The sequence below is a fragment of the Acanthopagrus latus genome, chromosome 4, assembly GCF_904848185.1.
Source record: "Acanthopagrus latus isolate v.2019 chromosome 4, fAcaLat1.1, whole genome shotgun sequence".
In the NCBI taxonomy this organism is placed as follows: domain Eukaryota; kingdom Metazoa; phylum Chordata; class Actinopteri; order Spariformes; family Sparidae; genus Acanthopagrus; species Acanthopagrus latus.
This window is the reverse complement of record NC_051042.1, coordinates 24560787-24585045: the sequence shown is the minus strand read 5'-3', so window position 1 is coordinate 24585045 and position 24259 is coordinate 24560787. Positions and strand designations below refer to the sequence as shown.

General features: G+C 40.6%; 1 protein-coding gene across 3 annotated transcripts in view; it reads left to right on the top strand.

Moving 5' to 3' along the window:
- The window catches only part of hipk3b (homeodomain interacting protein kinase 3b), a 37491-nt gene extending 16587 nt beyond the window's left edge, over positions 1–20904 (top strand). For 2 of the 3 annotated variants that reach the window (XM_037095429.1, XM_037095431.1), the window contains exons 3-16: positions 7197–7320; positions 12009–12128; positions 12649–12735; positions 13354–13538; positions 13628–13787; positions 15226–15349; positions 15444–15565; positions 15655–15779; positions 16107–16283; positions 16364–16696; positions 16789–16935; positions 17050–17315; positions 18403–18542; positions 19387–20904. In XM_037095429.1, coding sequence (XP_036951324.1) covers positions 7197–7320; positions 12009–12128; positions 12649–12735; positions 13354–13538; positions 13628–13787; positions 15226–15349; positions 15444–15565; positions 15655–15779; positions 16107–16283; positions 16364–16696; positions 16789–16935; positions 17050–17315; positions 18403–18542; positions 19387–19857 — 2581 coding nt within the window. In that variant the 3' untranslated portion in view covers positions 19858–20904. The remainder of the gene's footprint in view (positions 1–7196; positions 7321–12008; positions 12129–12648; positions 12736–13353; positions 13539–13627; positions 13788–15225; positions 15350–15443; positions 15566–15654; positions 15780–16106; positions 16284–16363; positions 16697–16788; positions 16936–17049; positions 17316–18402; positions 18543–19386) is intronic. The other variant, XM_037095430.1, reaches the window with a different exon arrangement.
- Positions 20905–24259: the final 3355 nt, after the last annotated feature.

Genomic DNA, 24259 nt, shown 5'->3' with positions numbered 1-24259 from the left:
TGTTTATCTTATGCAGCAGTTTCCAGTTTCCAGGTATTCGTATGGCCACAATAGCTTGCAGTCTGTCAGCTAGAAAGCACTTAAATTATTCAACAAGGTTGAAAACATGATACTGTTTTTGTGCATCAACTTGTGTTTTATTAACACAGTGTTACCTTTTTGTTTTCAGTCCACTTTTATGTCTTGTCAAATTTGCATCCATACAAAATTTTAGCTTAAATTTACACATTTTCTTTGAACTTAATGTTGAATCTGAGATGGAAGCAACTCTCCTAAGGTTTATGGAGTACCTTTAACTTGTGCTCGCACACTAAATGCCTATTACTTATCAATTCAGTCCAATCTTTTGGTGGCAATTTCTGTCACGCAACCATCATCAGGGCCCTGAGAACTACACTGCGTCATATTTCCAGCTACAAATGACTTTGGTGGTGTTGTGCCAACGGTCACGTTTCAATATAATGCTTTATGACTGCCTTGAATAACAAAATTGGCAGCTTTTTATGGAATTTCCTTATGCAAGGGCATTTTTGCTACCCTCTTGCAAAGCTGCAAAGTTGTTGTCACATTAAATTAGATATGTGCAAACTTAACTCAACAAGCACTTGACTTGACTTGTGTTATGGTAGAAATATTGTTTTAAAAATACTTCATCATTAATGAACACTAACAGTTAACTGTGCACTGCTTCACAATAAATTCTGTGTTTCTGGTTTGCCTGTGTCAGTAGTTTAACAAACAGTTCAAGCTTAGTAACAGAAGAATAGAAAACTGCAGAAATTGCTTCAAATGTTAAGGTTAACCCTTTATCCTGGAAGTATTTGGGTCTCTGTTGTTGAGTGGCTTTTGGGTAGATGTGAGGCTCGACCTTGAAAACGGCATCCTTCATGACCAATGTCATGCAGTTGGCAACTCAAGATAGATATGTAGTAGAACCAGATATGTGGTTGTCAAGGCTTTAAACTGCTGATAACTTGCTTTTTTTGCTGTGTATTCTGGTAAATATTTGACTTTAAGGAGGTTTAAAAGAAGTATTTCTGGTTATTTTGGCAACTATCAAGGACATTTCAGGTAGATGTGCAAGGAAACAAATATTTAATCTGTTTATTTGTCTTTTGTCTTTTCTAAAATCCTGAATGGTCTTATTACCCTCAGGCAAGTGTTTTGGTTATATTGTCCAGAGCCCAGATTCAGTGGTTGCAGCTGATTTCCAAATAGTAGAATAGTATAGATTTGACATAACATTTTTAAAATGTGAAAGCACCATTTGAAATGCACATATCATTATGCCATAACCATTGTCACTGTCAACATACATCTTACATGCTTTATATAATGAATTGGCATGTATACTCACATATTCTACATAAAAGTTCACTCCATGTTTAATCATTTGTTTCTTTGCACTATTGGTATTGTTTAAAATGTACAGAACTTGAATTGTCAATTTTTATCAATCTGTTTTTATATGTCTTTTTTCCACACACTTGTGTCCATAGTTCTGTCTATTGTTGACCTTTATTTTTTATGCAACAAAAAACTACAATTGATTCCTTGTGTGTGTACACATACTTGGCCAATAATCCTGATTCTGATAACTGTAGTAGTAGCAGCTTAGTCCACCTGAACTGGAAGAACAGAGTTTGTTTAACACTGGCTCCATGTCAGCATGTTGAAAGTTTAACATCTGTAAAACGTGTCTAAAGCCTTGTATCCTTAATCTAAGGTCTGGGCAGATCAGAGTGCAAGTGCTACTGCTGCTTTTGCTATACTGCCTCTGTGTTCCACTGAATAATGGAGAGTGCTCTGAGGGTGTGTGGAATTACAGTTCCTGGAAGAGACGTGCGGTAAAGCTCCATTCTTCCATCACAGAGTCACCATATTGTCAGTCTGTCTTTATGGCGGAGCTAACCCCAACTGCAGAGTAGCTCAAATGCGTGTGTTTATCAGAACGAGTTTACTGAAAGGCCTGCGTAAGCATGCAATGATAATGACCCCCTCCCTACATGTAGCCACCCTTATTTGCTGTGCTCTGTGCGTGATGGTAGGATGCCACTTTACACTTGGTTCTTCCCTGTGAGGACAGAGCATGAAAGGATCAGAGGACTATTTCTGGAGTATGAGATAATAGCCATGAATAAGAAATAGAGATAATTTCTCTGTTCTGCCAGGGCCCTTCATGCAAAGAACAAGACTCTTGTCTGTACTGCTTTTTTCCAGGTGAGATAAAAATAATATACAAATGACAACAGCAGAACTGCATATCAAAGAAACACTGACACTTTGGGAAATATGCTTGTTTGCTATCTTACCCACAGTCAGAAGAACACAGAACAGAAGATTAATATGAGTTTTGTATCAGAGTGCTGCAGAGTAGAGTAAGAGATATTACTGCGGTATATTTAGCCTATCTTGACACCGATGGAAGCAAAGGTAACACTAAGCTATTGTCTGATATTAAAAAAATACAGTTTACAATTGAACAAAAATGTTCACATTTACATGTTTTCTTACATATTAGCATATTAGCTGTATTGTTTTAACTTAGCTTTTAGCTTATTCGTTGTTCCAAAACAACTGAACACAAAATCGAGCTTGACAGAACTTTGATAACTTCAGTTGTAAATATTGAGTTGAATGAAGAAATAAAAATGAAGATTTAAGATATCGCGATAGAACTGATATCCGATGTTTTAGGGGTTCTTCTGAACCTCTGGGTCGACAGTTAAGTGTGCACGTTTGTGTGTGTTTTCTCGCCATGCATCTTGTTTGTGTTGGTTCCACTAACACAACGATTGCCTTGTGCCTCAGCCTCTGTGTGAGTTAGACACAGACAAACAGAAAGGGAGGATAGGAAGAGATGGATGGAGGAAGGGAGGCAGCTGTTTGAGGTGAAGGAGCAAGCTGTTGAACTTGTTGACCAGGGCAGACTTGTTTTCATTGGTCAGAGCCTAACCACAAAGGAGCAGTAAAGTATAGTGGATGCCTCAGGCTACGAGGAGAAAAAAAATGGCAACAGAATGTTACCATTGCTTGTCCCTGGTTGGGGTTTATTTTGTGATTGTTTCTCAGTATCATACCTGCAGTGAGGGCGGGTTACACTTGGCACAGTGGTGTGCCCAGGCTGGGCCTGCTGTTACTGCTGTGCTCAGCATTGTGCATTAGAGTTTGTTAGTGATGGTTTCCACTAAAGACAAGCCAGCAGCCAGTGCAGAGTTTGTTATTCTCAGTCAGGCTTCGTTCTGTGGTGACCTCTTGTAACCAAACATTAGATGCTTTAATCTATTGATTATAATAATAAATTAACATTCTTAACCATTTTCTACATGATGAGAAAATCAAATTCTATGGTATACAGTTGTATAAATGGGAAAACTGTGGAAGTGAGCTGTGAGCAGAGGAATGTTTTGAAAAGAGCGTCTGACAACGCTGCTAGCAGACGCTGAAAGCTCTTTGAAGATTTGTCTTTTTCCCCTCTGTTGCCTCTGGAGGTGTTTTTCACAGATAACACATGAGACTCTATGGAAACCTTTGAACACAGCGATATTGAAGACAACTCATGTCTTGCTCATAGTCATTCGTTTCCAACCTTTGAACGGGACAGTAGTATCAGTCAGCAGACCTGATAGGCAACCTTTTGTCTTGTGACAGAGGAAAACAGCTTTCGCACAGAGATGTATTGGCAGTACATTAAAGCTTTAGAAGCAGATTGACTGCATTAACTTGATGCTACAGAGTTAATGATGTTAATGCATCCTTCGCTGTTGCTGCTTATGGTATTTGTATATTTTAAATCAAACAGTCGTGCACTCTATGTACCACTTTCCAGCTGCTTCATATTGGGGTATTCTGTACATGTGGAAATGGCACTTACATGTTCTGTATGGTCACAAAACTTAAGTTGATATTGGATGAATCACTGCCTGTTGAGGTGCAGCTCTGTGGCATCAGGTCATCTGATCCGGGACGCCCATTTATTTAGTGGTCATACACACTTTTCCTTTCAAGTGTTACGTGGAGCGGAAGTCCATGCATGTGCCAGGCAAAAGGTAGGACACTCAGTCCACCGCCCTGCTCATCTTTTTGTTGTACCCGTTCATTTACTCTGGAGCTCTTGCACGTGGCAGTGAGCAGTCACGAGGCTTTTTCTCCTCTTGCATTCAATGGCCCCCCAGCTTGTACGTCATATCCTAAGGATGGAAAATAGATTTGGTTTCACAGCAGGGCGGTGAGGCTTGAGTTGCGTTGATTAGGATGAAGCGGTGCGACCATGGAAACACCCATCCCCCCCCCCCCCCCAAAAAAAAAAAAACAAAGGAGAGAGACCTGTTTTCTATTTGACTCTCTTAATTCACTCCATGATTTAACATGTTGCACTGCTATTGTGCATTTAGCAGGGAAAGGGAAATGACAAAAAGAGATAACGAACAGAGCACTCTGTATACACTTTGGTTAAAGCTAAGTAATAAAGAAATGAGGAAGAGCCTAACATAGGGTTGCTCTGCAATACTCCCTTCTTCTTCTTGTTTTTTCTGAAAACGGAACTGTTTCAGGTTTTGATTTCTGTGACTACCTAAGCTTATACTGGCATCATTATTTTTGTTCATGTATTTCTTCCAGGTTGTTAGATCCTGAAAACAGCCAAGGACAATTTTAAAAATGTTTCACATGCTAGAAGAGATGAAATCATGCTGACACATTGTGTATCACATGGATACAAGTACTTTATCCCTGCCAAGGTCTAAAATGCTTTTTTCATATTAACTCTGCATATGACCCAAACAGTTTATGTTAATGTTGAAATATTTTAACTTCACTGTGTAGAATGATGTTTGTGCTGAGTTTGATAATGTAAGACTTTTTCACAATCATTGCTGAAAGTGTTGAAAATCTGGTTTTAAGAGACTTACCTATGAGGATGATTTGTGACAACACTAATAGTTAGGAAGTCAATGCTGGACCAGTGCTTAACATGCACTAGTGTAATGTGTAAACCGTTAAACTACAGCCTCCAGTGCACATACATTGAGAGTGGACTTCTCAGTAAAGTAGGAAACATGTCCTGTGAAGTAGTTAAACTTTTGAAATGCCTGTATGATAGATTTGGGACTTTAAAAAGAAGATAGTAGAACCTTTTGTGTCGAGAAAGTGTATCATAAACACACCATTTAGTTCAAGAAGTAAGCAAAGACTGTTGTTTATATTTCATCAGCCACATCTTGAATTGACAGCGCCATTAGGCTGCACCTCAGAGGTTGAATAGAAGCTGTTGATAGACTCTTGCTTTTCCAGGGGGAAAGACGTTTTTGGTTACAGTGTAGTCTCTAACTACTAGACCAACCTGATGATACCTCATAGTGCTTCTCAAGTTGAATTGATCAGTCTTACTGTATCCCTATTAGTGGCATGCCCTGATGAATGCAAGTGTGTGTGTGTTGATATGTGGCATCTCTCACCACCCCTCCAGGGAGAACCTGTCCCTTATAAATAGGACATGCCTGTGAGGCCCGAATGGTCGGCATTACCGCCAGCTTGGTGTTCTGCTGCTATTCTGCCTGCTGCACCAGCTGTTGCGGGCATTTGTTTTGACCATGTGATAAATTTGTCTAAAACTTATTTTAGCAGGTCTTAAGTTTGCTGTTGCTAGCCATATGTCCAACACCATTCAGTCCCATATGGCTTCAACAACGTCATTGAGGGGTTCTCTGCTGGATGCCTTGAGTTATGTTCAGTACGGAAGAGCAGAATTGCCGGAGTTGTCCAGCTGTCTAGGATGTCACTGGAGCTAATTTGAATCTCAGCTAGATTATTTTAAAGTCCTCTGAATTCTTCCATGATGGCAAATATTTTGTTGAGGGTATATCCTGTAAATACGCTGAACGGAAGTGAAATGATATCTCTGTCTCTCAAGTTTCTCCCTGAAGTCATTTTAGGGATGAGTTATTTTTAGCAGTGCTATCATCTATGCAGGCAATAATGACATAATTGCTCTTGAAATAATTACAGTATTATAATAACAGTATGGTCTCAGTTTATTTATATTGATACAATTATTAAGACAGTTTATGGTATCATTACCCAGCCCTACCATTGTATTAAATAAGGGATGTTAGAAAACCTAAACCTAGATTTTCATCAGTTCACAAAATTATTTTCTTCCTTCATCTGATTGCCACTATTTACACATTCTTCTTCACAAGCACCATCTTACTAGGTATGTGCTGTCTGATTGTGCTTAGAGGCCACTTTTGCACAGACAGACTCAGGCTACATCATGCTGTTGGTGCACTGTCATAGTTTACAGGCTTTGTGATGTGTCCTAAACACAGAGTTCTTGACAGTTGTCAACATGTCTTACCTATATTGGTGTCGACAGGTCTGCGTCACCACTAGCCTTCCCTGTGACATGGTATTACAGTTCTATTATGGAGTCACTTGAAGTAACAGAGCCAGCGTGTAGGCGAAGAGGTAGTGACCATGCTTCTTATTTCCTATCATCCCAGAGCAGATACAACAGCCTGTCAAAGGTCTGATCCCAGCCTGGCTGACCTGCTAACCCACAGACTAAGCCTCATGACACTTGGCAGCTACAGTGCACACACAACAACCGTCACCGTTACACACGACTAGCCATCAACAGGATTTCCATGACATTTGTAATAAATTGTTAAATAATTAGCTGAGGACATCAGCCCTAGTGTACTGAGCCAAAAAACAGTACATGCATACTGAGAAAAAAATGGTTTTATGGTGATGTCAGTTCATATATCAACTGTATAGCTTGTTTGTGAACAATTATATGCAGAAATTTTGAAAAATGTAAGTGCTTCAGCAAACAAAACTGTCTCTGGAGCAGACTGGTGCTTAAAAAACGTTTTTTGTTATCCATGAAATACATGTCTGAATCATTTGTAGTTGTCAACTATTAACTAAGCTTGATTGAAAACTACTTTGACAATCAATTTATCAGTTTGAGTAATTAACAAAAAGTGTATGAAAACAATCATTAGTCACTAGGTTTTTCAATTTATAATGTTTGTTTCACAGACCTGTTTTCATTCTTGTCAAGATAGTACTAAAACACTTTATTTAGCCATCTTCATATGTTAGATTATGTAACTGGATATCATGTTATAAATAACATATTGTTTTGTATGACCTCAAACTAATAGTTGTGTCTTTTGTCTGTTCCACAGGGCTCCAGAGATTATTTTGGGATTGCCGTTTTGTGAAGCCATAGATATGTGGTCCCTAGGCTGTGTGATTGCTGAACTTTTTCTGGGCTGGCCTCTTTACCCTGGGGCCCTGGAGTACGACCAGGTAAACAACCATCTTCTCACCACTTACTTTGTTAGCCTTTGGTTTACCATTGTTCAATATCTCATGTGCAGCTCCTGCTGTCCTCTCCTCTCTGCGTTATATCCCAGCATCTCTGACTTCTAGGTGCAACTTGTATGAGTCAGTCTCTCCTCTGTGTACCATCCCCACATGGAAAGTTTTACCCTCTTTAAAGTTCAGCCCCACCACCCCCTTAATTCATCCTAACACTGCCCATGTGGCTGTATACATAGAGTTACACCCTGTGTTTCCACACGAGCAGTTATTTTTCTGGTCCCCTCTCTGTCCCTCTTCTTTCTCGTCTCCTCCCTATTCCATTCTCCACACTCTACACTTTCCAATCAAGGCAGCCTACAGAGGAGTGGGTTCAGTGTGTTTGTTTTTGAGTTTGCATTCAATCCAGCTTTCTATTACAGGCTTGCCTTCAGGTTACTGACTCAGACGTGGCTCCCACTGTTGAAGTTTACAGGATTTGTGATCCGTGGCCACTTCAGTCTAAATCTCCCAAAAGACGTGTTTCAGAGATTTTGTTGGACAGACAAGCTGACAAATCCTTAAAAAGGCAGACAGGATCATTCAACAGCAGAGTTTAGGACAGATGGCTTGAAGCTAGGACAAGAATGCAACATTGTCACAGTGTGTACAGTTGGAAAATCTGTTATTTTAATCTGTGCAGGATCTAGGCCTAATGCTGTTTTACGGATACTGGAGGGATTTTCTGTTTGAGGATGGCATGGATAGGAGTGAGAGGAGACTTTTGAGGTTTAGAGAAAGAATCTTTTATGCATAATTACGCAGGGAAAGACATGCTCTGATGGATTGTTTGACTGAAGAAAGAGACTGAAGGCTCAAGTGATTTACAGTACCAAATTAGTACAGTATTTACTGGTGCCTTGGTGACGTATCCACCTACCCTGAGGACTGCATCAGCTGGTGTCCGTGACGGTGAGCAGAAAGGCATATTCTTGTGATTGATGGTATGCCTATTCGGAGCTGTTGGTTGTCTGCCCCTCCCAGTAGAGCCCTGACAGTGTCTTCCCAGGACTAGACTGATCTGGGCTTATGTTGAGCTGCTTTACCCTGCCCCGGAGCCCTATCTACTTAAAGCCTGCCAGCAGAGCCTCAGTCAGATCCTGCTCTGTCCCATGCAGCACCCTACATTACAGCACTCAGCCCCACTGCACATTGCCGTCATACCAGAGTGTTTTTATGGCCCGGCATCATTTTTCACTCTCCCCAAGACAGAGACAGGAGAGATAAGTCAACACCTCCGAAAGAGATTTGACTGGAGCGCTTCACGCCACCAGTCTAGATATGATAAATCTGTTTTTGCTGGAGCCAAAAACAGAGATTGCGGGGGGGGGGGAAGCCTCCTGACTTATTGAGGGGTGGGTTAAATTGGCATAGATGGGGAGTGCTAGAGACAATGAAGTAAAGATAAGAGGTGAGAAGGAACCTGTAGAAAGCGGTATGTAGCAGATAAACCCCAAAACCTACTGACTGAATCCAAATACAGTCCAAGCACTGGCATTGTGGCAGACCGACATCGCTTTAGAATTCAGCTTGTTAGGTCTTGCACCTCCCAATTGTCTGCTGATTAAAAACACCTGCAGTTAATTTTAGGCTTTGTATGTTCTTCAGGATGACTGAACTTACCACCCTGGCTTGTTTCAGCAGGATAATTAAGCAGCAGTCGCGGTGCCTTTGAAAAGTAGTCTGTATTCTTTCTGTGACTGAAACTGCACTTTGACACCCACCCTATACTGTCTCACTTTGCCAAGCCTGCCCACTGGCATGCACAGTTCCCCATTCGGTCATGGAATTGGTTAAACCAGTCAGTTCAGGTTTCTGCCATTTCATGACGAAGCATAGAGGAAAACTTCCTCTGTGCTTCGTCATGAAATTTGAGCTTAACTTATTTCAAATAAATCATCAGTCATTACTTTTCTACTCGTCTTCTGTCTCTCACTGTCACTTCAAGCTATATCAGCTAAAGAAAAATATGATATTAAAGGACACAAAATTACATTTAGAAGTTAAAATCATTAAGTAGATTCAAACATGTTTGAAGACGAAATTGTCCATGATTCAAAAGCAACAATTATGTGCTCATACTTCATGTGATATAAATAAATATCCTTGTTTTTTATCATCCAAATTAGTAGTTTTAAGATATTCATTTCTGGTTTTACACCATTTGAGAATGTATCCACCATACATCTTTTACTGGCTTCCACAAGTGAGACGAGAGGAGTTTGACAGGTTGAAGACATAGATAATCATAAATCATTGCTCTGTTCTGTCATGTAGATCTAAAGTATAAATAGAGCAGAAGTTGAAAATAGAAAGCTTGTAAATTTTTTAACACTTCAGTAAATAACCTGACTGGCTGTATATCAGTAAACAGTTAGGCAGCTGACTGCTGGTGTGAGATGTCATCCAGGGGCCACAGGGTGATCCGGCTGGAGCAGACGGCAACACCCGTCTTCCCCCTTTCCTTCTTCTTATCTTTCTGCGAGGGGTCTTGTTTCATGCCACACAGCATATTGTATTTATAACTCTGACTCCTCCTCCTCCCATCCTCCCCTCTTGCTCTATCCTTTTCTTACCTCATCCCCAAGTCATACCACCTTTTACTTTACTGGTGCAGCAAGAAGCTGCTCAACTCTTTGATGTGACAAACCTCACAATTCAGCCAGTGTCTCATTAAGGGTGGCTAAGATTAGCCCAGGAGCTGGAGGCTAGGGTGTGTCTTCATTTCCCATATTTTTGTTTTATCTTCCTCCGTCTCCGCTTCACTCTCTTTGTGCTTTCTCAGGCACAGTATAAGTGGTGCAACCATGGGGGTCAGTGCACACTAATGCCAAGATCAAACTAATGTGTGCTCACTGAATTTTCTATTCTTCGGGGCTTGGCCCCAACTGTCAGCCCAGAGTATTTGTAAGAATACGAGGATGTAGGCAGGGTCAGTGGAAGCAAAAGGGATTTGGGTCGGCAGTGGTTGAGTCTCCAGAAGGAATATTTTCATGTAAGGCAGTACAAACTTTACCCCAATGTCAAAAATGTGGAAGAAAGTCATTGTATACCAGGGAGACAGAAGTTCATGGGTCAATTATTCTTAGCCCATTAGATTTGCTTTTATTTATTGCAGTGGATATCATTGAAATGCATCTTTTGCAGAGTGCATTGTTATATGGACTGTCATAAAATAATTGCTGCTTGTGCTTCCTGTCTGCCCTGTAGCAGGCCCAGGCTCGCCAGATAGTTGTTTTATGTAGCGGTAGCTTTGCACCAGTGATCTCACTGGTTTGTGAGATCTCTGCAGAGACACGCCTTCCAGGAAAAATAAGGGTTTTCCCGTCACAAGAATTTTCCCACCCACACATACACATACACACACTGAATGTGTTGTGTTTTTGTGTCTGTTGCTGTTTACATGATGTTGCTGAACTACAGCACAGCCATATTCTGAACACGAAAGGGCGGGAAAGTAGTCAGTGTAGTTTTAGAGGGAAGTTTTGTTGGTTTCTGTAATACTTGACTGTGTTATGAATAGTCATGAACAGTATCAAATACAGAAAGTGAAAACAAAGGAGAGAGATTTTGGTTGATGTAAATCAGCTTGTGTTGGGAAAATGACTAAATAAATGAAAATAGCCAAATGTGTTTTATGATTCTGTCTCGATATAAACGCAAATCTTCATCACCCTAAGTCTTGCAGACGATAGACATCATGTGTGCCATCAGAATCTCAATGAAAACATTTCTTTTGTTATAACCTTATGTAGCCAACTAACAGAGACATAGGTCACACACACATTGCAGCATGTACACCTCAGTGACAGACAGATAGAAGCTACCGCTCAAGCAACACATTTAGCAGGAAGGGCAGCATGAAGAACAACACAAGGGGCTTCCAACAAAAACATTTTCAGTCTCTGTAGTCCACGTATTAGATGTTATGTGCCTCATATCTTTGCGCTCTCTTTGCTTCTCAGCAGCGCTGAATCTCTAATGGTTCTTGTCCTTTACACTTGTGTGTGATTGACGTCAGCCAGACTTCTCACTGGACTCCTCATAAACCTGCATGAGACACTCTTGCTTCACAGCATCTGACTGACAAGCATCATTACGCAGCAAAACATTTGGCATTGAGAACATAGGAACCTTGTTATCAGAGTATACATGAAAAAGACCCCGACGCCTTCCACAGATCATAAACACAAGCTGCACTTAGTGCAGGGGTCTTATTTGAGTCTAGCAATTCCTCAGGAATGTGCTATGTTCAAGGCCTCTGCAGCTGTCTCCGTCGTGTACTGTACACATCCACATAGTGACTTGACTCTGAGAGACTTGATTGTGTGACGTCACTGTCAATGGCCTTGTAAATTATCAGTACATAAAAGAGTATGTCAGTATAAGGTGCTCTGGTGTGTTTTGTGTTTGGCAAGGTGTCTTTAATGGAGCAATTAACAACAGTTGGGGGAAAAAACGGCATTCGTTGTTGAAGTGACATGTTGAGAATTAAGATAAATGTTGATCATTTCACATAAGATGGTATTACAGAGCTTTTTTATTTCACTTTAAACCAGTGAAAATGGCCTTTTGCTTCAGCAACTAGATTTATATCTTCTTCTGCTCTCCCTCCCTTCCCTCCTTATGTCCAACAGATTCGCTACATTTCTCAGACACAGGGTTTGCCGGGGGAACATCTATTGAATGCGGGGACAAAGACGGCACGGTTCTTTTGCAGAGAGTCTGACTCGCCATATGCAGCATGGAGACTAAAGGTGAGAAGTAATTACACATCTGAAAAAAAAGGGCAAATTTCATCATTACCTGTTCTTAAAATGAGTAACCATGTTTTGCTTCACTGAAAGCTACTGTTAAAGTTTCCAAAGACTTGGAAAACAAAGACAGCATTTCCTAATACAAAGCAATCATATCTTTCCTGTATAAACATGCACAAAATGATGAACAGTTAGGACAAAGTCTGACAAAATATACTTATTCTATAGTACATACTCACAGTCTGCTAGTTCCAATGCCTCACACACTGCGAATAAGCCTGAGGTCCTACAGTGACATTTTTCTAATGTCAAATTTACTAGCAAAGGCAATACATTTTGAGAGCATGAGTCATGAATGCCCTGCCTACTTCCCTACTTAGGAAGTTCTTCTCAATTTCCCACATAGCAAAAATGAATTGTTTTCTGGAACCACAAACTATTAAAAGCACAACATAACTGAGTACATACAGCGACTGTTTTACAGAATTCAGTTCTTACTTAATATGTTCTTCTTCTGTAGTCAACAGATGAGCATGAGACGGAGACGGGAATGAAATCAAAGGAAGCAAGGAAGTACATCTTCAGCTGTTTGGATGACATAGCGCACGTACGTTCAGCTGCTCAGACCACATTGTACTTAACCGGACTTCAGAGGAAGTTCAGCATCAGATGTTTAGAGGATGTAGGCGACTAGGTCTTTACCAGAGGAAGTACACGTACAGCTGTATGAACAAAATAGAGCATACACATCTTACTACTGGGAAAGAAAAGGTTACCTCTAAGCTGAATTTCCCTTCAGTTAAATACTAAAAAATGAAGGTTCAGGTTTCACTCACTATACTCAGAGACCACAGGAGGAATTTCCCCAAGCAACTATCAATGCTTGTTAAGGTCTGTTCTTTTGTAAGTCAGAGTAGATTCTTGAGAATTCATGTTCATGACAGTTGTTTGTGTCATTCTTTAAAAATCAAGTCATATTTAAAAAATTCCATTGAGACATCATACACAGAGAGTACTGCATTGAAACAATTCTTATTTATTGTACTGTAGTCTTTTATTATGTTATTCTGTAGATGAACAGTTAATTATTATTTGTAGACGTATAAAATAGTACAAACATATACAAACCAAAAATTAGGAAATGTCATCAACAAGTTCCAGAAGAAATAAAGATGGAACGGGTATTTTGACAAGTAGTTTCAACAGTAAAATGTTTGTATTCCAGGTGAATTTAGTGATGAATCTGGAAGGTAGTGACTTGCTAGCGGATAAGGCAGACCGTAGGGAGTTTGTTGGCCTGCTGAAGAAGATGCTGATGATTGATGCAGAAGAGAGGATCTCCCCCGCTGAAGCCCTCAGCCACCCCTTTGTGACAATGCAACACCTGCTCGACTTTCCCCATAGCAACCAGTGAGTTCCTTTTTGCCCCAGTTTTTCAGATATGTCGTGTCATTTTGACCTTCCTACGTAACTCCCCCATGTCACCTCTCTGCCCGCAGTGTGAAGTCATGTTTCCACATCATGGATGTTTGCTGGACTCGTCCCAGTGCATACGAGGCAGCCAACAGAAATAAAGGTCCTTTTGTCAGACCTGTGACCACAACCGCTGCTGCCTCTGTTAACCACCCATTCAGCAAGATTGCCGGTGTCCACACTCAAGTAAGTTGTTCATGGGGTGTCTGCATCATGATCTGTCATTTTTATTGATGTGTTGTTCTAGCTGTATTATGGTCATAATCAATCATCTGAGAACAGAACCACATATTATGTTGGTATATATGATAAATTAATACATTATTTATACTTCTTTTTTGTTCTTGAAATGGGAAATAGAAAAAAAAGACACATTATCTGAGTAATGGAATAATCACAGATGGCGTGGGTTATTGACATGCAGTCTGCTGTTCTGTTCATCTGCTCCTGTGAAGACTGATCATGTAGACAATTTCCTCGCTGTTATTGCTTTCGTGTATGCTGACTTGCCCATCTTATTGCGTCTCAGCACGGCTGTCATGGCAACAAAATCACGTCATGTTTCTGAGGTCATGGCAACAGTGCAAATCGGTGTTGTTGCTGAGGAGAAATGAAGGAGATGACCCTTTTTCCTTTTGAAAGCGTTTGATCTTTATAATCTAAAAGATATCAAAAGCCACTTTATTGTGTATGAAACATGGAAATATGACCAAATGTGAGACTTAATTTGTAACACAATATAATCACAGCTGGATGTATGAATTATCAGTGTACCTACAAGAAAGATAGACCTATAAGAAAGCTGCCTCATTCCTGCCGATCTATAATTTGTTTCAATCAACCAATATAATAAAGGGCAAATCTTTGTGTTCAGGAGAAATGTACATGAAAATGTGGTGGCTTTTTTAGTATTATCCTCTCAAAGGCTGCTTTGTGTTTACTATCATGTGTGTGGGGGCAGGGCTACGTGCAGGAGCTGCTGCAGAACAATATAAGCCTAGTTCTCGTTATTCAATAAATGTGATTATAGCCAGGCACGAGTGCAGCGTGAGTAGTGAAGCAGAGGCACATGCTCAACTGTTCTTTGTTTATCGCTCACTCAAAAAGTGAGTTCAACACTGTTTGACGATATTTATTGATCCAGCATAAAAAAACTTTTAACTGAGGTGAGATTGGATAAATTGGATGGTTATTACCCTATTTGCCAGTTAGTTTATGTGCATGTTCATCCAGAAAGGCATCCAGTCATATGCAATATCATCAGATCAAGGGAAGCATTTAAAGAATAAGGAAGTCTTGATGAATACTCATTTAATCAGTTCTTTTTGATTCACTTCCTTGAACTTCCTGGATTAGATCAGCCTTGTGTTCTAGGTCATGGTAATGATCTACCACAGGTGAGCCAAGTGAGCTACCGTCTGTAGTCTGAAAAGCCAGGGTTATGCCTGAAGTTAACTGACTAACCCTCTGATCTCTCAGTACAAAACAGGTTCCTAGACTCTGTCTGGCTGAAAAGCAGACTGCTCTGGACAGAGATGTCGCCACCTACTGATGCTTTTATGCTACTGTTGATCATTTTAATACCTCAAAAAAGTTCAGTCAGAACCCTTTCTTCCTTTTTTAGGGGTTAGCCCCATCAGCCCCCTCAGTGTTGCACCCTGGGATACCTCTGCAGACAGGAAGTGGTCAGTTTGGATGCAACGATTCATTTCAGCAGGCACTCATTCTATGTCCCCCAACCATTCAAGGTAGGGCATTTAAATCTTTATTTAACGTGTTTATTATTATTTATAGTGGTTAGACAAACACAAAAAAAACTCAAAATATGTGCTGCCCCTGCAGGAATCCCCACCAACACAGCTAAAGCAGCAGGCTACTCTGTTCGAATGGAGGCTTCTGTGCCTCTTGTCACTCAAGCACCCCCCATCCAACCCATACAAATAAGACCAGGAGTCATAACTCAGGTAAGGCGGGTAGCAAGGATGGGAGTCATGGCAATAAAGGTGAGAGAACATAGACGTAAGATTTTCTTCTCTTGCTTGCAATTCAACAGGCCTGGTCCAATCGTGCACAGCAGATCTTGGTGCCCACTTGGCAGCAGGTGACATCAGTGCCCCCACCATCGACCACTTTGGCGTCTGATACTGTGGCAGGCTCACAGAGACTGGGTGACTGGGGGTAAGCAATTATTTTTGTCTGTTTCAGGAGTGTTACAGCATATTATCTCTTTGACACATTATCTGTATCCTTTCTATGTATATATTCGTCATAGTTCCAATATATGCATTTACATAAAACAATATTTATCTGTGCCTTTTTAACTTTAGTTGCTATGTACACCCTTGGGAATGTCTGTACTGCTCTGATACAGCACACTTGCTCCCCTGAATGTTAATGATCGATGAGTCATGCATGTCCTTTGGGACCAGCGACTGAGACCATTTTGTCTGTAATGGCGCTAAGGGCTTTTGGCTCAATTTGCAATGTTCTGTTTTCTTAATGCAGGAAAGTGCGTCCCCATGGAAACCATTATAGCTCCATGATTGCACACCCTCAGCCATTCTTAACCAACCAAATGACCATGTCCACCCACCAGCCAATCAACATAGGCATTGCACATGTGGTGTGGCCACAGCCAGCTGCCAACAAGAGAGCCAAGCCTTGTGTGAACAGGTATGACATGTGAGTGATGGCCCTTTAAAACTAAACACATGCTCTCACAGCGTTTTCCATTTCTGAAATTGACTTTTTTTCTTCAATAGGGGCAGCAACTACTCCCAAAACACAAACATCCAAAATTTAGCATGCCAGTCCCCAAAGATGGCCGATATAGCAAAGAATGTGCAGGAGGTAGAGGAGGAGGCAGCCAGGTGCCCAGAGGCAGGGCGTACCGCTGGTGAGCAGCGAGGAACAGAGCAGGTGGAGGAGGATGATGAGGAGAACTGCTGTAAAGTGGAACCAGACTGTGAGGAGCTTTCAGTTTCGCAGGAGCAGCGGCAGGCCATGGTGATCTCTGACCTGGCTAGCCCATCTGTCAGCGTCATCAGTATAAGCAGTGATGAAGAGGACAGCGCGCAAAGACACTCGATGGGGGAGTGAGTACTGACTGCCTGGTTCCTTTTAACATATCAATAAATTCGCTTTAAATGATTTGTGACTTACTTCATTCATTTCTTTCTGCACACAGGTGTAAGGGTAGTGCAGATTGTGAGGCATGTCAGAGCACTGTCAGTATGGAGAGGGTCTGCTCCCTCAGCAGTCCAGACAGCACGCTCAGCACCAGCTCTTCAGCCTCAGCCCAGTCCAGCACCTCACCCTGCAAACACCCCAACAGGTACGATCAGCACAAATGATTCAGAGAAAAAGCTCCTTCAAATGTTATGCTTCCACTTCACACTGCAGCAAAGGTATCACCTCTCTCACAACCATCCTTATTTGACTCTCATAGTATGTCAGATGATGAACAAGAGAGCGCTTGTGACACGGTGGATAGCTCGCCCGCCTCGGATGCCTCCGGCCACAGCAACAGTCCATTCACAGACAGACGCTTCATTGCTGGCAGCAATCAGAACTGCGAGCCCCGTGTAGCGTGCGTGGCCCCAGAGACCGAGCCCAGCAAACCAACAGTTCGTACTGTTGTGGTGCCTCCGATGAGGGTGCAGAACAACAACAACAACAACCCTGCTATCATCGGTGAAACACCTGGCAACACAGGTAAGACTGGACACATGACACACTAGCGTGTCAGACTTTGAGTTGACCTAATAAGAGCACTGAACTTTCTAAACCTAAATTACAAGATAAATGAAGCAGGTGACACAGCATTTTTATTTCTGCACACTCATGTGTCTCAAGTACACACTGATGGTGTTATCCACTCAAGTGCATGAGTAGGTCACGCTAGCTCAAAGATCCAGTCACCACTGCTGCTGTCTGCTCCACAGGTCACATGGCTTGGGATTATGCAGTCTTTGTAGGCCACAGAGGTTCTCACAGGTGATTATGGGTGACCTGCCCTCACGTATCCACTCTGATCTCTCGAGTGGATATTTGTTTGCCGTCAACACTCCTTACTCTGAGAGCCCCTTTATCTATCTGTGTGGATGTGAACTTCTTAAAGCGACAGACAACATGCAGCATTGGCTCAAAATGTTTTAATGTCCTGAAATGAATGTTTCTTTCAGGTGTTAAAATAGAGTTACACATGCTGTATGTAGGCTTTAAAACAGCTGTGGTCGGTGGGACGGCTATGTGTGTTTCACTGACATAACGGCTACCTTTCTTTAGTGGAGGGTTCAACTCTAAATCCTCAGATAAAATCATTCAGAGACGTATTGCCTCTCATGTCAAAGGCATCCCCCCCCAACCCTAAAAATATTGCAACTAAAGCCTCACATAAAAGGGCACAGCTTGCTATTCTGGTGCTACAAGGTATATTTTTAGCTAAGGGCCTGACCCCACTATAAGCTCTATGAACAAGCTTAGTTACCAACTCCTTCCAGTTTCCCCCAAACACATCTATTTATAAACACCTAGATCATATTCAGAGGACAGATGAGACTGTATTTAAAGGTTTGGAGCTGATCAGCACAGCTGAAATCACTGACAAGTCTACAAAGCCTCCTGACATAAATTTCAGTTCTGCATTTGTAGTTGGATGAAATCTCTGGTTGTGCCTTTTTTTTAACCTGCGAGTTACATTGTGATATTGTGAAACACCAAAGCACCTGCATTAACCTATGTCATCTCCATCTCCCTGTGTTTTTCCATCCCTGCCCCTTTACTTGACCTCCTACTTCAGCCTTCGAGTCTTCGTGCCAGTCCAAAGGGCGAGGCATTCCTGGGCGACAACATCACCACTCCACTCCCCTCCTCAACAGGCCGCAGAAGATCACCCCTGCATTCCAGCCCCAGCAACAGCAGCCTATAGGCTTTGGGCAGGTGAGCAGATGTAGTCACGCATATGCCACATATATCTTATAAATCCTCCTTCTTTTACAGGAAGGCATTACTTAATTATTAAATAAGTGTTTATTATTGTACTCTTGCTGTGTCATTTATAAAAAACGACAACTTTATTCTGTTTTCGTCTTTCTTTTCGTTGTCATTGATGCACTTTGAAGTTCAAACATTCAGTCCCATCTATCAAACAGAATGTTCAGTATGAGCATTTGTATGGTTAGAGGGAATCTGTGGTTATTGAAAATAGAAGTTGGCAGTGTTTGCTTGTGGGAAGTCCCATTTTACAGCATTGTCAGGTTAGGTCATTTTATCCTGAATCTCTCCCTGTGCTGGTACATAAAAAAGTGATGAAGTTTGGCAAATCAGAAAGTACCGGAAAGTCCCAGTTTCTCAAGTGACTATAGTGGCTTTGACCACGCTCTTTGTATTTAGGTGGTAAAGAGAACAGAGCATTTGAATTACCGTACAGATATTTTCCATTGCAGAACAGCAGCCAAGAGCATACTTCATACTGTAAATGGGACTTAATTTATCTGCCACAGTAGCTTTTGTTAACAAAGCTGTCAGCTATGCTCAAGATAACACACAGTGGGTGGGTAAGGGTTTCCAACTGTGTTTAAAAATAAGTTATTTGACTGTAATGCCGCTTATTGCATTGTCAGTAAGACGAAGACAATGTTTGACAGACATTAAGATGTAGTGAATGCTAGAATTTTTGATGACCAATTAGAGACAGAACACTGACATGTAAAAATGTGTAAACAGCAGCATCTAGTGGCCCATTGAAATCTGAGCATCCAAATGTTGTTCATCTTTCCTTCAGGTGCAGCATTTCAGTTCCTGCCATCAAGAATGGAACGGCAACTTTGCCCACCGGAGACCCCAGGCCTATATCCCTCCCACCATGCATGGGCATACCTTCACCCTGTCCCACAGCAGCCCAAACCACACCACGGGGCCCCACCCCCACCTTGGGGGCCACCCGCACTCCCAGCCCACCTTGCTGTCCTACCCGCCATCTGGTCCTCTGGTCACGGCTGCGCCCGTGGCCCACCTCCTGGCCTCCCCTGTAGCCTCCCGCCCCGTCCTCCAGCCCACCTACAGCATCTCCCACCCGGCAGGCATCGTGCATCAGGTCACAGTGGGCATCAACCCTCGGCTGCTGCCCTCCCCCACCTTGCACCCCCAGGGCCAATTCAAGCCCCTCTTTCCCCCGCACTCTTACATTGCCTCGCCCGCCTACGCCAGTTTCCCTCTCAGCCCCACCAAAATAAACCAGTACCCTTACATCTGAGCATGGCTGCCCAGGTTCCCTTCATACCACCTGAGGGCTAAGCGAACAGGGCGAATTCTATCTTAAACCACAAACAACATGGTTTTCATTTCAAAACCATGGCACAACCACAGAGAAAGCAAGCTATTTTTTGAATCATGTTGACTTGGGTATAATTGAACTTCAAGCTTTAAAAAAGAAAAACAAGAGTTCCAACGGTGGAGATGATTTGGGCAAAAATTAAGAAGGAAATAAGGTATGATTGATTGAATGAAAGAATGAATGAGTAGTTAAACTCACACTTAATGTGTTTTGCACATTTGATATATCTTTGCATCGGATCTTCTACGAATACTCCTCAAAACAGGTAAATAATTGGGGTGGTGTTGAATAGTTAGGACTTTGCACCCCTGATCCCAGCTATTTTTCTATATTGCCTTCTTACGTGTGCAAGACACATTCATATTTGTAAAGCCATCCCAGTCTCTAGCTCTAGATCAACAGATGCACACATATTGTCCACAGTGTATGTTGTACTGCGTTTGAAGTATTTGTACCTTTTCGGTGTCTTTTGGTGTTAGCAATGTCAAGTCAATTAACCGATTTAAATAGGGTTGTTCCTCACGCTGCATGTGGTCTTGCATGAGCAAAAATGTAAACGGAAAGATGCATAGACGTTGCTCTTATTGTTCGTGTCACAAGACTCGCTGCATTGTATAACTGTCCCCAGCCATAGTGCCTTACATATTTGAGGTTGTTAATGTTACTACTTATATATGACTATATCCATGAATATTAATGTACTGGACTGCAGCACTTGAAATTCCAATCAGTTGATGCATCCTATGTGTGAGTATATATATGCACATGTGTATATGTCCATGCATAGCCTGCATTGATGTGATGTATCGCGGATAGCGGTGCTTATTTTTTGGAGTCAGTGTATATTTCAGTGTGTAGTGAGTTACTTTTCTGTTCTTTCAAGAAGAACAGCATGCTTTGCTGTTGCGAATGCTTACTGTTTCATTAAAAAAAACTGTTTTTTTTTTTCGTTCTCCCTATCCCGAATGAACTAGTGTACAAAGTGCAAGTACTGAGTATTGCTTAATATTTGATAATCACTTTCTATTTAGTGAAACTCTTATTATGAACAGTATTTGTTACTGTTTGACGAAACTGCAATACAATCTAAATCGTTGATTTTTTTTCCTTTTTTGTCTTCGTATTTTCATTTTGAGTGTTTTCACTTTGTTTCTTAGATGTTTAGAAGTGTGGTGGGCATGGCTTTGATTAGGTAAGGAAAAAATGCAAATTAATTCATGGTATGGAATCTTCTAAGCCTGAGCAATCCATGCAGTATTTGATATACACACATATATGGACATATATTATAGAGCTAGACTATTTAGTACAGATGCTTGATAAGGTGTGAGTTAATTGTGTGCAATTCTCTCATTTATGCATGTGTGACAAAGTTAACTTTTTCCCTTTACATTATACCATTTGTTAAAGGCTTAAGGCTTACCAGTGTCAACTGCTTATTTTATACATTCCGTCAGGGAGGATATATATATATATATATATATATATATATATATATATATATATATATATATATATATATATATATATATATATATATATATATATATATATATATATATATATATATATATATATGTACACACACACACACAAATACACACATATATATATGCATATACATTTATATACATATATACACATGTATGTATGTTTATATATATGTGTATATATATATATATATATATATATGTAGATATGCTGTGCGTGCATTTTTTCTGTTCATTTTACTAGTTTCGTGTGTAATTTTTTTGTCGTTTGTTTTCAAATGAAGTTGCTTGTGCAGCACCAAAGACTGTAATTCATTTTTCTGAGCAAGGTAGCTATTCTGTTTGCATAGACCTCAGTTATACTGTAGTCGTAGAAATGGGGTTAAATTAAAACAAAACAAAACAAAAAAAATTGTATTTTAAAAAAAAATGGCCGAGGTTTTGTCTAGCTTATTGGGCAATTAATAAGTCGTATCATTTCTTCTTGAATGTATCATAGATAAGCTGCTATATGATGATTGCCACTTCAATAGCTGTGAAATTAGGTGATTTCTCTGAGTTTAAAACCTAGCGTTGCTATTTTTGTATAGGTCCCTAATTATCTGAAATAGAAGTGGTTTTGATTTTTTGTGTTTTTTGCGTTCATATTTGGAGTGTCATTGTAACTACTGTATTGCTGATGATGAACATTAGTTGCATTTGTTGTTTCTCGGGGTGTGTGTTTTTGCATCAGTATTTTATCCTTATTAACCTTTCGGGCTCATCACTGCATATAAATGATGTATCGATGTAACTTAATTTTTTGTATGTTTTCATATTGACGTTTTGTACACATCTAAAGCTGTAGCTTGCAGGATTGATTTAACTTTTTCATTGTACGTATACTACCAGTAATCTTTGGTGTGTTACAGGAGCACTGTGAGATGCCAGAAAAAAGAGAAAACGAGAAAAAAAGATCCATTGCGTTGATTGAAAAGCTTCAGTAATGTTTCCACTAATTACACACAAACGCACTTGCCACTAAGCATTCACATGGATTGTAAGGCTTGTGAGAGGTTTGGCTGATTAGACCCTGTGTCCAAAAAAAATGAATTCAGCCCAAACATTTCTGTTCCAAAATAATGTTTTACAACTTGGTTTTACTGTTAAATTGATTTGAACAAAAATATTTACTGCAACCTTTTCACTGTTCAATGTTATATCTGGCTAGAATATCAGTTTCACAGTTGTGATGTTCTAAACTGCCTTGTGTTCAGATCGCTCTCCCCTTTATGAGTGTCTCATATCAAGAACGCTGTTTTTGTGGATTGCAGAACTGTGGCCATCGTTACGTGTTCCTTACTGAAATTGAGACAGTGTGAGCAGCACTGTGTATGTGCCTTGAGATTCAGAAAGCGAGAGTTTCGAGGACGGTGATTCCTCACCGCTTATGTGAGGCGGGTGGCATAGAATCCAATAACAGCCCATTACTGGGTAGAGTAGACAGGTTTTTAACGGCCACACACAAAGACCCACACAAAATAAGACTTCATCGCAGTGTCATTCCAGAGGCTTGTTCTCCTCTGGTCAGCTCGCAAACACAACAGAGGAGAAACGTAAAACGGTGGTGGTTCTCCTCTTGTTTAAGATGGCCGCCACCAAATCCTCTCTGTGATAACTCACAATTAAAACACACACAGACGCACGCAGACACACACTTTGATGATATGACACTCAGTCTTTGGATAGTCACTCTGGCTGAACAGCAGATGCAATACTTTACATTGTGCGGTCATTGCACCACCAAGTGTTCTTAGATAATCTCCATGCTTTACGTAACTTTGCATGTACACCTAAGTTGCTTCACTTCGTCTGCCTAGAAAGCCGTCTGCTCAGAGCAGCTTTTTCCATCGTGCAAAAGTTCAAGGCCGAGCGGGGAGTAACCAGAGCACGGCTAAAAAAAAAAGGCTGGCCTTTAAAAAAAACAAAAAAGCAGAAGAGCCAGGAATAGTCTGTCTGGATGTTTATTCTCTCTACGCTCTCTACGAGATTATTATTGTGGTTTTCGCTGCACAGTCAGTCATGAGTGCAATACTCCACATTTAAACACCGACATTGATATGGTTGGTATATTTCTTTTTGATACCCCCCTTCTGTATACTTTTATCGATCATTACTCCAGGATCATTATTTGGGAAAGAAAGCTTGTGATGATGAGGCATGCACTTGGCAGATTAGTGCTTGAAGTAGTTTCCCCCGATAATAGGCATGTGAGATTTAATCTGTATTTTTGATTTCCTCCAAAGGTATTCACCAGCAATGCGCCTGCATAAAACTCTCCCATACTTTGTCAGTTAAAGAATGGATGCAAGAGGAGAGAAATCTTAAAAAACAAAAAAAAAGATTTTTGATTTTCCACAAAATTGACACCTTGGTTTTATGGACAACTTTTTGTTTCTTTTTTTGAGGATTCATGTATCATTTAACAGATAAAACAGTCGTTTGTAAAAATTCAACTTATGACTTTGATATCAGAAAAAAATAAATAAAAAAATCCTCTGCTGCGGTATTATCCTTTTTAGAGATGTTAATTCAGGGTCTGTATTAGTCTAAATGTGCTACTGTGTAACTTTATTGATTTGATGAGGTTTGTTTTTATTCGAGCTCTTATTTTTCAGTTCTCTGGTCATCTGTATCAATTTCAGAGTTAATTCACACTGCAAGTTATGGAATCATCTGTTTAGATTGCTCATCAAATAGACTTGATTATGAAACTGTTACTGTTTTAATACCTGTAGATTTCTCGTGGCTTTTGTTTTTTTCCTTTTTTGTTTTTTTTTTTTGTTTCATTT